General features: G+C 43.1%; 1 protein-coding gene across 1 annotated transcript; it reads left to right on the top strand.

Moving 5' to 3' along the window:
- Positions 1 to 700: 700 nt before the first annotated feature.
- Positions 701 to 12,160, top strand: LOC311123791 (uncharacterized protein; the record flags this gene model as incomplete). The annotated part of the gene is made up of 35 exons (XM_084158219.1): positions 701 to 827; positions 1,702 to 2,264; positions 2,944 to 2,964; positions 3,056 to 3,115; positions 3,282 to 3,335; positions 3,436 to 3,480; positions 3,623 to 3,649; positions 3,741 to 3,785; positions 3,889 to 3,933; positions 4,956 to 5,009; positions 5,584 to 5,652; positions 5,742 to 5,810; positions 6,015 to 6,083; positions 6,245 to 6,313; positions 6,473 to 6,541; positions 6,669 to 6,737; positions 6,874 to 6,942; positions 7,064 to 7,135; positions 7,255 to 7,323; positions 7,413 to 7,484; positions 7,570 to 7,638; positions 7,765 to 7,833; positions 7,940 to 8,008; positions 8,112 to 8,180; positions 8,315 to 8,383; positions 8,544 to 8,612; positions 8,722 to 8,790; positions 8,966 to 9,046; positions 9,131 to 9,166; positions 9,253 to 9,289; positions 9,379 to 9,599; positions 10,388 to 10,721; positions 10,980 to 11,164; positions 11,558 to 11,831; positions 11,988 to 12,160. The coding sequence occupies 35 exons, from the start codon at positions 701 to 703 to the stop codon at positions 12,158 to 12,160; spliced, it is 3,561 nt and encodes a 1,186-aa protein (XP_084014345.1).
- Positions 12,161 to 12,539: the final 379 nt, after the last annotated feature.

Below are 12,539 nucleotides of genomic sequence, written 5' to 3'. Positions count from 1 at the left end.
TTTATTCAGTGTCTGTGAGTCTGTAAAATTTCATTAAGATAAATGAAGATAATACATATTGACATGTAGCGCACAATAATCTACAAATTCTTGCAGAGGAACAGAGCGCTGTCCATCCCTATGCGAATCACACTTCACGTCGTGGACTAGTCCGAACCGGTGATCAGGACGAGATGCTGCTTCCTAAACCACTCCAGATGATTATGCCAAAACCGGTGGCTGTATTTAAATGAGAACTAAGGTAAGATTATAAAAATCCACATTTTCAAATCAAATGACAACTTTTTGAGTAGTTGGCCAATTCTTTTCTCTTGTGCAATGTAAAAGATGAAAAATAGATTACTTTACACTGATGACTTTGTTTTCTAGGCAAAAAAAAACAAAACATGAATGATGTGGCATGTTGTTTTAGTTGAATATTTCGTTTTTTTTTTACGTGCCAAGGAGGTGTGCTCTGTATAAATATTTGACAACATTAAAGGAATTCATAAAGTACATTTATTTTGCCAGCTTCAGCCCATAGTTGATACAGTGAATGCAGATGGCTCATGTAGCCTACTGATTGATTCTGTGAACCAACAATTGGGGTGAGAATCAAGAATGATCGTGATTGAGGAGGAGAGCGCATCCACACCTGACATATAGAATGATGTCACACTTGAATAAGACATATGTTTGTTTTTTTATGTATAGGGTGTGAATGTTGAGAAAGGACAACATGGGGAAAGGAGTGGCACTGTTCATTTTACTGTTGGCAGTTCTACATGAGGCCAGAGGCCAGAGAAGAAGAAAAGGAAAGTACAGTGTCCTCAGAGATGGAGGAAATGGTAAATGAAGTCATTAAGTCCACGTTAGTGATGATGGTCAGTCACTGTGGCTTATGCATGATTCCTTTGATCTATATGGCTACATTACATCTGAAATATCCCATGCATGTTAAAGGGGGGCTGAACTTACTGATTTAGCCTCTGTTTCAATCCTCCTCATTAGGAAATGCGACTGAGAATAACAGTTACCGTTTTTTTCCTAATTATCTCGCAAATCTCAGTTTGGACTGACTTTATGACGAAAATTATCAAATTTACACTGTGTAGTAAACGTTGACACTAAAATATTTTTTTCTGACTCATATCGATGCCACATAGTCCGTTTTCAAAAGGAGAAGTTGCTTATTACATTCAGTTGCTCTTTAAGGTGTTAGGGTCTTTTGTAAACAGGGTGCACAATCTGCTGGAGAAGTCAAATAACTTTCTCACCCAACAGGAGGATTTAATTTATCAATGTCTGATGGTGCCTAGTCTCAATCATTGTAACAGCAATTTATTCTAAGTAGATGTATACTGAACAAAAATATAAACGCAACATGGAACAATGTCAAATTTGATCAACTCTATGCGAAAGAAATCTGTCGCGCTGCATGAGGCAAATGGTGGTCACACCAGATACTGACTGGTTTTCAGATAAATAAATAAAAAGGTATCTGTATTCCCAGTCAAATGAAATTCATAGATTAGGGCCTAATGAATTTATTTATTTTGACTGATTTCCTTATATGAACTGTAACTAAGCAAAAATCTTTGAAATTGTTGCATGTTGCGTTTATATTTTTGTTCAGTATAGATGTTCATTTGCTTTTGACATTGGCCTGAAGTTTATCCAATCGATCTCCATGTGAAACACATGTATGTATCCCTCTCCCAGACATGGCAACATGTTCCATGGAGGTGGCCTTCATTCTGGACAGCTCAGAGGGCGCCAAGACCTTCCTGTTCGAGAAGCAGAAGTCCTTTGTTCTGCATTTCAGCACTGGTCTCACCATGCTCCAGGTGTCTGGATGGACCCTGAGGCTGAGGATGGCTGCTCTGCAGTACAGCAGCTCCGTGTCTGTAGAGCACAGCTTTACTGCCTGGCAGGACCTGGATGTGTTCCACAGCAGAGTCAGCTCCATGGCCTACATTGGCCACGGCACCTACTCCACCTACGCCATCACCAACGCCACGCAGCTCTTCACCCAGGAGACCAAGGAGGACAGCGTCAGGGTGGCGGTGCTCATGACTGACGGTGCTGATCATCCGAGGAACCCTGATGTGATCGGAGCAGCGGCAGAGGCTAAGGGTAGTGGTGTGAAGCTCTTTGCTGTAGGGTTGTCGGACCTAGCCCGCCAGAACAGTGCCAAGCTCCGGGCTATCGCCAGCACGCCGGCCCAGCAGTTCGTCCATAGTCTCACTGACCCCCAGCTAGAGGAGAAGTTACTGAAATGGTTGGTGAGTGTTCTGTCATCAAAGTCACCATACACTCAAGTTGAAGATGATTGGTATGCTGAACCAGGCCGGCATGGTATGGCTTGGGATCATTATTGTTGAAAGGGTATGATAGTACCACCACACTGTCTTCACACATTTTTCCTGAGGTTTGTGAGGGTAAGAAGTGGCGAAAACTAAGTTTGAGTTAGTTGCCACACAACATCACTGTCCAACAGTACTGAGCTCCTCAGATAAACTTGTCTTGTTATCATGTCTGTGTCCTAAGCGCGGGCTCAAACCTCAATGGCAGAATTTTCCTGTGTGGGAAATTCTTCCCCTAATATGCATTTTCCATAAACACAGAGATTTGTCTATAGGTCAAGACCTGTCTATGGGCAGACAATAGCATGAATTATACATTTCCCAAAAATCCATCATAGTTTTTCAAATTCATATTCATCATTAGCGGAGGTTTAAAAGAGAACAACTTTATTAAGCAAAACTGACAGGAAGTGATCTAGCTATCTATCCTCTCTGTTGTTTTATTCTTCCATAGAACAATGTCTTGACCATCTGTACCATTGTTCATGTACAGTAAGGCTTGCTCAGGTACAATACAATGTTCAGTTAATAGTGGTACTGTTGGAATTGTTTCTAGGTAAAAATCTCACACAATCTTCTTGTATTTTTTCCCATCCAGGGTGCAGTAGCGCTTGAGGCGGTAAGTACTTCAAAACAATAAACACTACAATGGCACTGAAAGTAGCAGGTGGAGTGATACGATTGATTTTGTATTATTTTCATTGTATCAGTGTCCACAGGCTAAAGTGTGTTTGTGTGAAAGAGGGGAGAGAGGCCCTCCTGGAAACCCAGTGAGTATACTAGATGTTTTTCAACAGAACATGTACGTCAACAGTAAGGATTATGCAGTATCCCAGTATGACTGACACACTACACAAAAACATTGTAAGAAATACTGAATACTCTCATTCAATAATGACTCCATATACTAACTTTTTAATTGTGTGTTTCGTCAAGGGTAAAAAAGGAGATCCAGGATATGAAGGACCATCTGGTCCAAAAGGATCAAGGGTAAGTATTAAGAAGATAGTGAATTTCACTATTTTAATGGCCTCAGTGATTTACATACAATCCTGATCTCACATTTATAACACTGTCTCAATTCTACAAGGGAGAACCTGGAGTCAGTGGCCGACCAGGAAGTGAAGGTCTTGAGGTATACTATATATTTCTTTATTCTGTAATTATTTTCTGAGGCATTCTATTCTAATTAACTTCCATCTAGCCACCATATTTCCATAGTTGACTGAGATACCTTTCAGTACAGGGCGTTGAACACTGTTATTCTTACTTTACAGGGCAGTCCTGGTTATAAAGGTGACAAGGTGGGACATCTGTTTTCAAGACATTTCAGAATACAACTGTCTTGCTTAAAGTGTCTTGCCAATGATTGGTTGAACCTGTGCTGTATTTCAGGGGGAGATAGGAGACTGTGGCACTCCTGGGGAAAAAGGAGATGAAGTAAGTTCACTGATTACTGTGCCATTTTGGATCAATCATCATTGTGATCTATTCTACAGTATGCGTGCCAACTGAAGCATGATGTCATCTTGTCATCTTACAGGGCCCTGGAGGACCTCCTGGCCCACGGGGACCCAGAGGAGACCAGGTACAATGTAAAATTGTTGTTTTTATAAGAACACTACTACTTCAATACATTAATAGGTATCTTTCGCTACCTATTTAGGACCTTGTCTTAATCATGATCGCATATGATACAGTATGATCATATGGAATAGGTTAATTGATTCTCAATTAATGATGCACTTTAGAGCAAAGGCTGAGTACTTTTTTCACTGAAATGTTGTTTGATGACAGGATGAAACAAGTTTAAAAATACCCAGAATCCTGAGTACAGACATTGAGAACAGACTACATATAAGTATAGTAACAATCATCACCAGTCAGAGAGATCCCTTTTTCCATTTCATTCTCAAACATGGAAAATGGAAGTTGAGTTTGTCGTTTTCCCACCCATGCACTTATGGAATGTGAATTTTGGATTACGCCTAATCCTGATGCTAATGTGAGTATCTAAAGCAGTGAATCCAAGCTTGCAGGATATTATTCTTTTCGAGGAGCAGACTTTGTGTCGTAGGATTAGCTGCTAGGACAGGGTTGCCAGTACAGTGCCACTATTCCACCTCACTATCAGCCCCTCGTCTGGCATGGTATCAAAATGTACGCACTCACTAACTGTAAGTCGCTCTGGATAAGAGCGTCTGCTAAATAACTAAAATGTAAATGTATCAGTGGTTGTGTTGTTTTGACACCAGGCCCTGAGAATGGAAGGAAACTACTGTTCTGTTCATCTGTATTGCATTAGTTCAGTTGTAAGAATTGACTACCAACTGGTACATTGTAAAATATAAAATACCCCTCCTCACAACATAGTTTTGGCAGATATCAGGGCTGAGTTAGATTTTCTGGGCTATCAATTCTATACAAAGAGTAACTACATAATGTACAGTGAGAAAAAAGGCTGTGTAGATTTCAAAACCATTTCACATGGAGCTGTTAGGATACTGCAATGTAACTAGTGCATTATGTAATTCAACTTCATTGTACTTTTATTCATTGTACTTTTATTCATTAAGGCCATTTCTGGATATTTTTTTGTTTCTTCCACAGGGTGTTAACGGACCACCCGGGGACCAGGGTCCGGAGGGCCAAACAGGACCTAAAGTAGGCACACTGATTCTCAGCCAATGACATTCATGGGTGCTAGGAAATCAGCCTATTACATTCATGGGTGCTACTGTATGACACTTTCCTACATGGAAACACATTTTCACACAGCATCTCTATTGTCAAAGTGTGTTGCTTGGCCAGAGGAGCCATGAGAGCTGAGTTGACCTTTCTGTCCAAGTCTATTTAAATACTGATCATTCACTTTCTTTCACACCAACCAGAACTCTTAAACAAGGAAGGCCTTGGAATCAAGAGTGATTTAGAGCCATTTAGCAATTGCATAAAGTATAGCAGGAACAAGTGACTGCTGTATTCTTCGTAAATGCCACTCACTCTGAGATGCATTATTGAATCCCATGAAGATCCTTTGTCTGCATTTTATTGCCATTTTCCATCCTCGTAGACTTCTGTTGGAATGGATAGAGTTCCTCTGTGGAGAAGCACTGTGGATGAGTTTTCTCTCACAGTATGAACTTGGAATAGAAGTGTTTTATGACTAACTTGTTGGTGGTGTTGGTTTCAAATAGTAGGTGTTTTGACGTATTCACACCATACACCTCTAACACAGGGGGACCAAGGACCCACCGGTGCATCTGGACCAGCAGGTGAAATTGGCATTGGGTTCCCAGGTCCAAAGGTAACCCAATAATAACCAATACAGTGATTATGCTATACATTTACAGTTTATGTAAACACATAAATGTTGAAATGTGTCATTGTTCCCAGGGGGCCAAAGGAATTCAGGGAAGACCAGGACCCCTTGGTCCCATTGGAATAGGAGAGCCAGGACAGCCAGTAAGTATTAGATACCAGCTTTGGATACCCAAACAGTGATCGCTATGGGAAAGTTATACATGACCCTATCCTTCTACCTCTGATTCATATGATCAGATCTGACAATGGTAATCTAAAGACAAAACTAAATGTTGCCATTTACTGGACAGTAAATGTTGAAACTGTTTGAGTGTCAAAAATGATGAGACTGTTTGTTTATTTCAGGGACCCCCAGGACTTGCTGGAGCACAGGGTAACCAGGGAGCTGTTGGGGAGGGGCTCCCTGGCCCAAAGGTGGGCAAATATTTGAGTGTCTGAGTATTATCCTGTTTCATGTATACTGTTATGTATAATTGTACACAACCAAGTCAGAATGAGGTCTGGTGTAAGTACAATGGGTCATGGATATTTAATATTTTAAAAACTCAATGTGGACTCAAGTATTTCTTTTTCAGGGGGATCGAGGCTACGAGGGCCCCAGAGGTGAGCGTGGTCTCACAGGTGTTGGGGTCAAAGGTGATAAGGTAAAGCAAGTTTAAGACTATTGGACATTGCTATGTTGAGGTCTCAAAAATATTATAAAGATGGTCCGTATGATGATAAGTGATCAATGATCCATTGAGAATGATCCCATATTCCTTCAGTGAAATGATAATTGATGGGAGGTCTTATGTTTCTCTTAGGGAAATCCTGGACAGCTTGGATCACAAGGACCGGTGGGAATGCCAGGGGCAGGGATTCAAGGAGAAAAGGTACATTCTGATTAAACTGCAGTCAGATCCTTTTGTGTAATGTCAATTAGTCTATTCTCACACATACTATATACTCACACATACTTATACTAATATTCCTTTTCTTCTAATGTTCCCTTCTGCTCAGGGGAACCAAGGGCCAGTTGGCCCTCCAGGCCCCAGAGGGAATCCAGGTGTGGGACTTATGGGCGAAAAGGTAAGGTCGAAGGTCACATGATCAAAGGGAGTCTAATGTCAGACAAAAACGAAAATCTTAGATCTGAATGCAAGACGCAACCGTACAGTATATTCATTTAGTAAATATGATATCACATATACTGTTTGTTCTGCAGGGAAGCCAAGGCTTCTCAGGTGAGCCTGGAATCCCAGGGGAGAGAGGTGTTGGGGAGCCAGGACCTAAAGTAAGTCTGATGGTTCAGTAAGACAGTATTTACACCAGATCAAGTAAAACTGTGTAAATAGAGATTTGTAAATGAGTAATGAATCATTCATTGATAACAATTTGACCCCCTGCTCCTCTAGGGAGACCCAGGATCGGAGGGGTTACCTGGTATTCCGGGCCTCTCTGGAGAGGATGGAGCCATAGGACAGAAGGTGGGCACAGTGTGCTGTGATGCAATGTCATTATCACTAGGACAGTACATTCATGCCAGTCTGTCAACTGACAGCATTCATTGTTGACAGTATTGTGTATTTATTTCACATGGTATCAGGGTGACATTGGTTCACAGGGGCCCAGGGGACCTGATGGGGCACCTGGAAAAGGTGTCCCTGGAGAAAAGGTACAGATCAGTTGTATTAAAGCATTTTCACTATTTCAACGGATGTATGGAAAAGAGTGTCTGAAATCAAGCTGTGACTATTCTCTCAGGGGGACCGAGGGGAGCGGGGCTCCAGAGGCCAGCTAGGAGCAGTAGGGCCTGTGGGGACAATGGGGGCCAAGGTAAGCACATGCACAACAGTCATGCTCAACACTACTGACCCAAAGCATGGTTTGTTGTGCTGTTAAAAAGTGTTTCCTGTTTCAGGGTGAACCAGGAAGTCCTGGACGAGCAGGTACAAATGGACCACCTGGGCGGGGTTTACCCGGTATCAAGGTAAGTTCTGGTGAGAAGGAACATTAACAACACTGTTGGTTACCACTTTATTAGGAGGGTTACCGTATCTTAAGGATGATGTCAGTGTTCTATGTTCTATTCTATGTTCGGTTGTTTTGTTTACAGGGGGATCCTGGTGCAGTAGGCCCACCCGGACATGTCGGTGAACCAGGAATAGGGATCACTGGACCTAAGGTAATTGATTCAGCTTCTTTCAGTTTGATTTGAGAGGTGCAAGTATTTCTTCAATGTCCAATGAAGCACATAAGACCATTGGTGTGAAACCACTCTCACTTTTTAGGGTGAGAGAGGGCTACCAGGGTCCATTGGTCCACCTGGGCTTGAAGGGGAAGGCCTTCCTGGAACTCCAGTAAGTATCCCCATTTTCTCTAATATTATGATCATATTCATTGATCTATGCTGACTATTCAGTATGTATACTGTATGAATGCATGGTCTGTCATGCTTATTAGGGACCCCCTGGGATACCAGGACTGGCAGGCGAGATTGGACCAGAAGGAAAAGGTTTACCTGGTCCTAAGGTGAGTTTTCCAGTGTAATGATTGCATAAACTCGATTTAGGTCACAAAATAACCCTAACCCAATTATAGGGTCAACTTTATTTTAGTTTTGTGATCTATATGTGAGTATTTAACCTGAGGATCTTTCTGCTCAGGGAGACCGGGGAACTCCAGGCCCCACAGGACCAGCTGGAGCACCAGGAGTCGGGCTAATGGGACCCAAGGTCATAAATCCTATTCAGACCAATAATAATCATTTTATCAATGTGTCGGAGGAGAAAATTAGCCGTCATGATTAGAGTACACAGGATATCAATGATTGAGCAAGATTGATATGAACCATATGACTGGCGGAGCATCAAGATCACATCATTCTTTCTGCAGGGGTCTGCTGGTCAGATTGGAGCACCGGGTCCCCAGGGACTGCCTGGAGAGGGCATTCAAGGACCAAAGGTACAGTTAAAGGACCATTTAGTACGCCATGTTAGGTCATGGTACAGCCAGGCATATACTAGTGCTGTGTTTCCACAGGTCAAATTGCTGAATTGAGTTTGTCTAATAGGGGGAGTCAGGATTCCAGGGGATCACTGGCCCCAGGGGCCCCCCAGGACAGGGTATTCAAGGGAATAAGGTAAGAACCTCCACACAAACAACATAAAAATGTAGCTTTATAAATAAATAGATGTTATCCAATCTCTAATCTAGGCACCTAGACCCAAATCCAGTCTCACAAATGGTCTTGAACTTGACAAACTTATATTGTTTCCAGGTTATAGAAAAATGATGCAGTTTTACCGTTCCTACAGGGAGACAGGGGGTTTGTGGGTGAACGAGGCAGAAAGGGGGACAAGGGAGAGACTGGAGAGACAGGAGCGGCTGGACCTTTGGTACTAGTCTTACTAGAAATCTGGAAAAAGCATGGACATTATCAGATTTATATATTTGTTATTAAGTGATCTCCTGAATTACAGGGCAGACTGGGAGAAAAAGGGGAACCTGGCCTAACAGTAAGTAGAGTTTGTTTTGTACACTGTACCTCCTTACTGTAGTATTACAATTACTAGACACTAAAGTGTTTTACCATCTGTTACAGAGAGAGGAGGTCATCAAACTGGTCAGATCTATATGTGGTAAGTGTGGTAATTCACACACCAGGTACAATACCATACCTATAATGGCTGTTGGCAGAGACGTTCAATGAATCTTTCTCTTTCCCCAGGTTGTGGGGTGAAGTGCCGTGAGAGCCCACTGGAGTTGGTCTTTGTGATTGACAGCTCAGAGAGCGTGGGCCCCGACAACTTCAACGTGGTCAAGGACTTTGTGAACGCTCTGGTCGACCGCGCCTCCGTGAGCCGAGAGACCACTCGCGTCGGGGTGGTTCTCTACAGCCACATCAACATGGTGGTGGTCAGTCTGCACCAGCAGGCCAGCCGGGACCAGGTCAAGACTATCTCAGTTTTACATTTTTAAAAACTTTATTGAGGCCTCTGTAATGATTACATTCAATTCATATGACATAACAGTACAACGCAAGGTGAGTGGAAAAACAGTACAAGATGGTGACACACCCAAACATAGAATAGGCTACAAAATTACTGGATAAAAATAAGTGCCGATCTGATTAGTGGCGTCTCCCAATCCTGGTTCGAATCCAGGCTCTGTCGTAGCCGGCCGCGACCGGGAGACCTATGGGGCGGTGCACAATTGGCCCAGCGTCGTCCAGGGTAGGGGAGGGGAATGGCCGGCAGGGATGTAGCTCAGTTGGTAGAGCATGGCGTTTGCAACGCCAGGGTTGTGGGTTCAATTCCCACGGGGGGCCAGTATGAAAAATAAAATAATGTATGTACTCACTAACTGTAAGTCGCACTGGATAAGAGCGTTTGCTAAATGACTAAAATGTAAATGTAATTAGAAAATACATATTTTATCATGATTGGTTGTCAGGGAGACTTTACTTGTAGAACACCAGATAAGAGAACATGACAATGTAGCCAGGGTCGTGAGATGGATTGGGGTCCTGTCCACTGTGAGCATATAAAATAAAAAAGTCTTACTCTCTAGTACAGTATCATGGTTAAAAGTCGTTTGAACAAAGCATCATCAGTAGCCTGATCCCAGATCTGTTGGTGCTGTCTTGCCAACTCCTATGGTCATTGTCACATAAGACCTCACAAACAGATCTGGGACCAGGCTACATCAGAGATTTTTTCAATAATTATCACCACCAGGTGAAGAGGGCGGTCCGCACTATGACCTACCTGGGCGAGGGCACCTTCACGGGCAGCGCCATCCATCAGGCCAACCAGGTGTTCAGGGCGGCCAGGCCCGGGGTGAGGAAAGTGGCCATAGTGATCACAGATGGACAGGCGGACGAGAGGGACTCTGTGAGGCTGGAGGAGGCAGTGAAAGAGGCCAATGGCAGTAACATTGAGATGTTTGTCATCGGGGTGGTGAACCAGAGTGATCCGCTGTACGAGGAGTTTAAGAAAGAGCTCCACCTCATGGCCTCTGACCCAGACAGGGAACACGTCTACCTGATTGATGACTTCAGGACACTTCCTGGTAAGCAGGAAGTACCTTTTACTATGATGTCCATCCTTACTGAAGTTAATGTTCCCTGTAAGGAACATCTTGTAAAGCCACAGTTATATCTGAGTAGTCAATGTAGGCCTAAATACTTCTAAAGCCATAGAAACACCTGTGCTGTTAAAACTAGCCAAAGAAAAAACAAAGTCCTAAATGTCTGTCCGTTTTAAATAGCTGGTTCTTATTACCTAGTCCCAATAATATCTGGGTACTGTCTTGTCTTGGATCATCCAGCCCTTGAGAGCAAGCTGCTGAGTCGGATCTGTGAGAGTAATGGCGGGGCCCAGTTCAGCTCCGTCCCCAGCTCCAGATACTCCCCCGGAACCCCTGGACAAGCCGGGATTGTAAGGGAAACCCCAGAGAGGACTGATACTGACACGCCCACTTTCAATGGAGACTTCAAGAAAACACAGATGGTGGTGAGAAGAACAAAACAACACTTCCACTTTCCATAGTGGTTCTGTCATGATCAGAATAGGCTGCGTGTTTACTGAGCTCACTAAGCTTTGAAAAGTGCAGTACAATATATCATGTCATTGTAAAATATTATATTGTCAAGAAAATTAGGAGAGAACTCACCATAATCAAAAGATTGCTAAAAAGGCCCCACATAAGGAGAGTGTCTGAACTTGGGCCCAAAATCGTATTTCCGCTAAAATCAGCCATGAATTGAGTGTGTGAAGAGTTTGATTGCAATCACATACTATAGACAATAACCCAGATTCAAACCTATGCAATTGCAATCACATACTATAGCAGATGTACAGAATACATATATCCATTTAACCATTTCTTTACCCTTTGTTAAACAGCCAGGTCCACCAGGAGAGTCAGACAGAGTCTTTATCCCACAGGGCCCCCAGACAGGGGACCAAGATATCTCAGAGACCTACAGGGTCCCATCCTTTGACAGGGAACCCTTCAAGCGCCTACCAGAGTTCCTTCTTCCGTCAGAGGTAAAGAATCCCACCCACAGTGTGGTCATGACGGGCACCCAGGCCCCCACCCAGAGGCCCCTTCCCGTAGTAAAGCTACCCAGGCTCCCCCCAACCTCTCTACCTCTGCCCCAGGATGCTTTAATACCAGGTAATTTGATTGATAGGATATTGCACTTTTCCAGAGCTCAAACTACTGTGTATCACCTTTGCTGATATTTCCCCATTTCCTATTCTTGTAATTTCATAGAACGCTAGACAGTAGAAGTAAAAGCAATGTCCTCCATTTCTCTTCCTTTTTCCCCAGATGAGAGATGTGGACAGATTCTGGACCCCGGGCCTTGCAGGGATTACGTTGTGAAGTGGTACTATGACACTACGGCGAATGCCTGTGCCCAGTTCTGGTTCGGAGGCTGTCAGGGGAACCAAAACCAGTTTGAGTCGGAGAAGAGCTGTAAAAAAACCTGTGTGAAGGTCTAACATACACACGTTTGTTGACTCGTTTTGAACGCTTACAAATCGATTGTATTGATAAGACAGATGATGTATTTGGGTCAAAGGTGGGTCAATTTCAATATCAGTGCCTTACCTCTTCACCAGTACTTTGACATGGGGATAGAAAACTTGTCGAAGAGAGTACTAGGTGATGTTGAGACCAAATGTTCAATCACAATTATTTTGGATTCGTATTCCCTTGTCTTGGAACTGTTGGTGGTAACATCGCACCAATTCAATTCAACTTAATTTATCCCCTCAGGGGCAATAAGCAATTTACATAACTCTGTATATCTGTGTCTTTGGTATAACATAAGCTCACTCATTCCTTGGAGGTAACTGTAAGTGAATGAGACTTAGGGCT

This window comes from Coregonus lavaretus (assembly GCF_964263955.1).
Source record: "Coregonus lavaretus genome assembly, chromosome: 3".
Classification (NCBI taxonomy): domain Eukaryota; kingdom Metazoa; phylum Chordata; class Actinopteri; order Salmoniformes; family Salmonidae; genus Coregonus; species Coregonus lavaretus.
The sequence above is the reverse complement of the archived record's forward strand: the minus strand, read 5'-3'. Positions and strand labels throughout refer to the sequence as shown.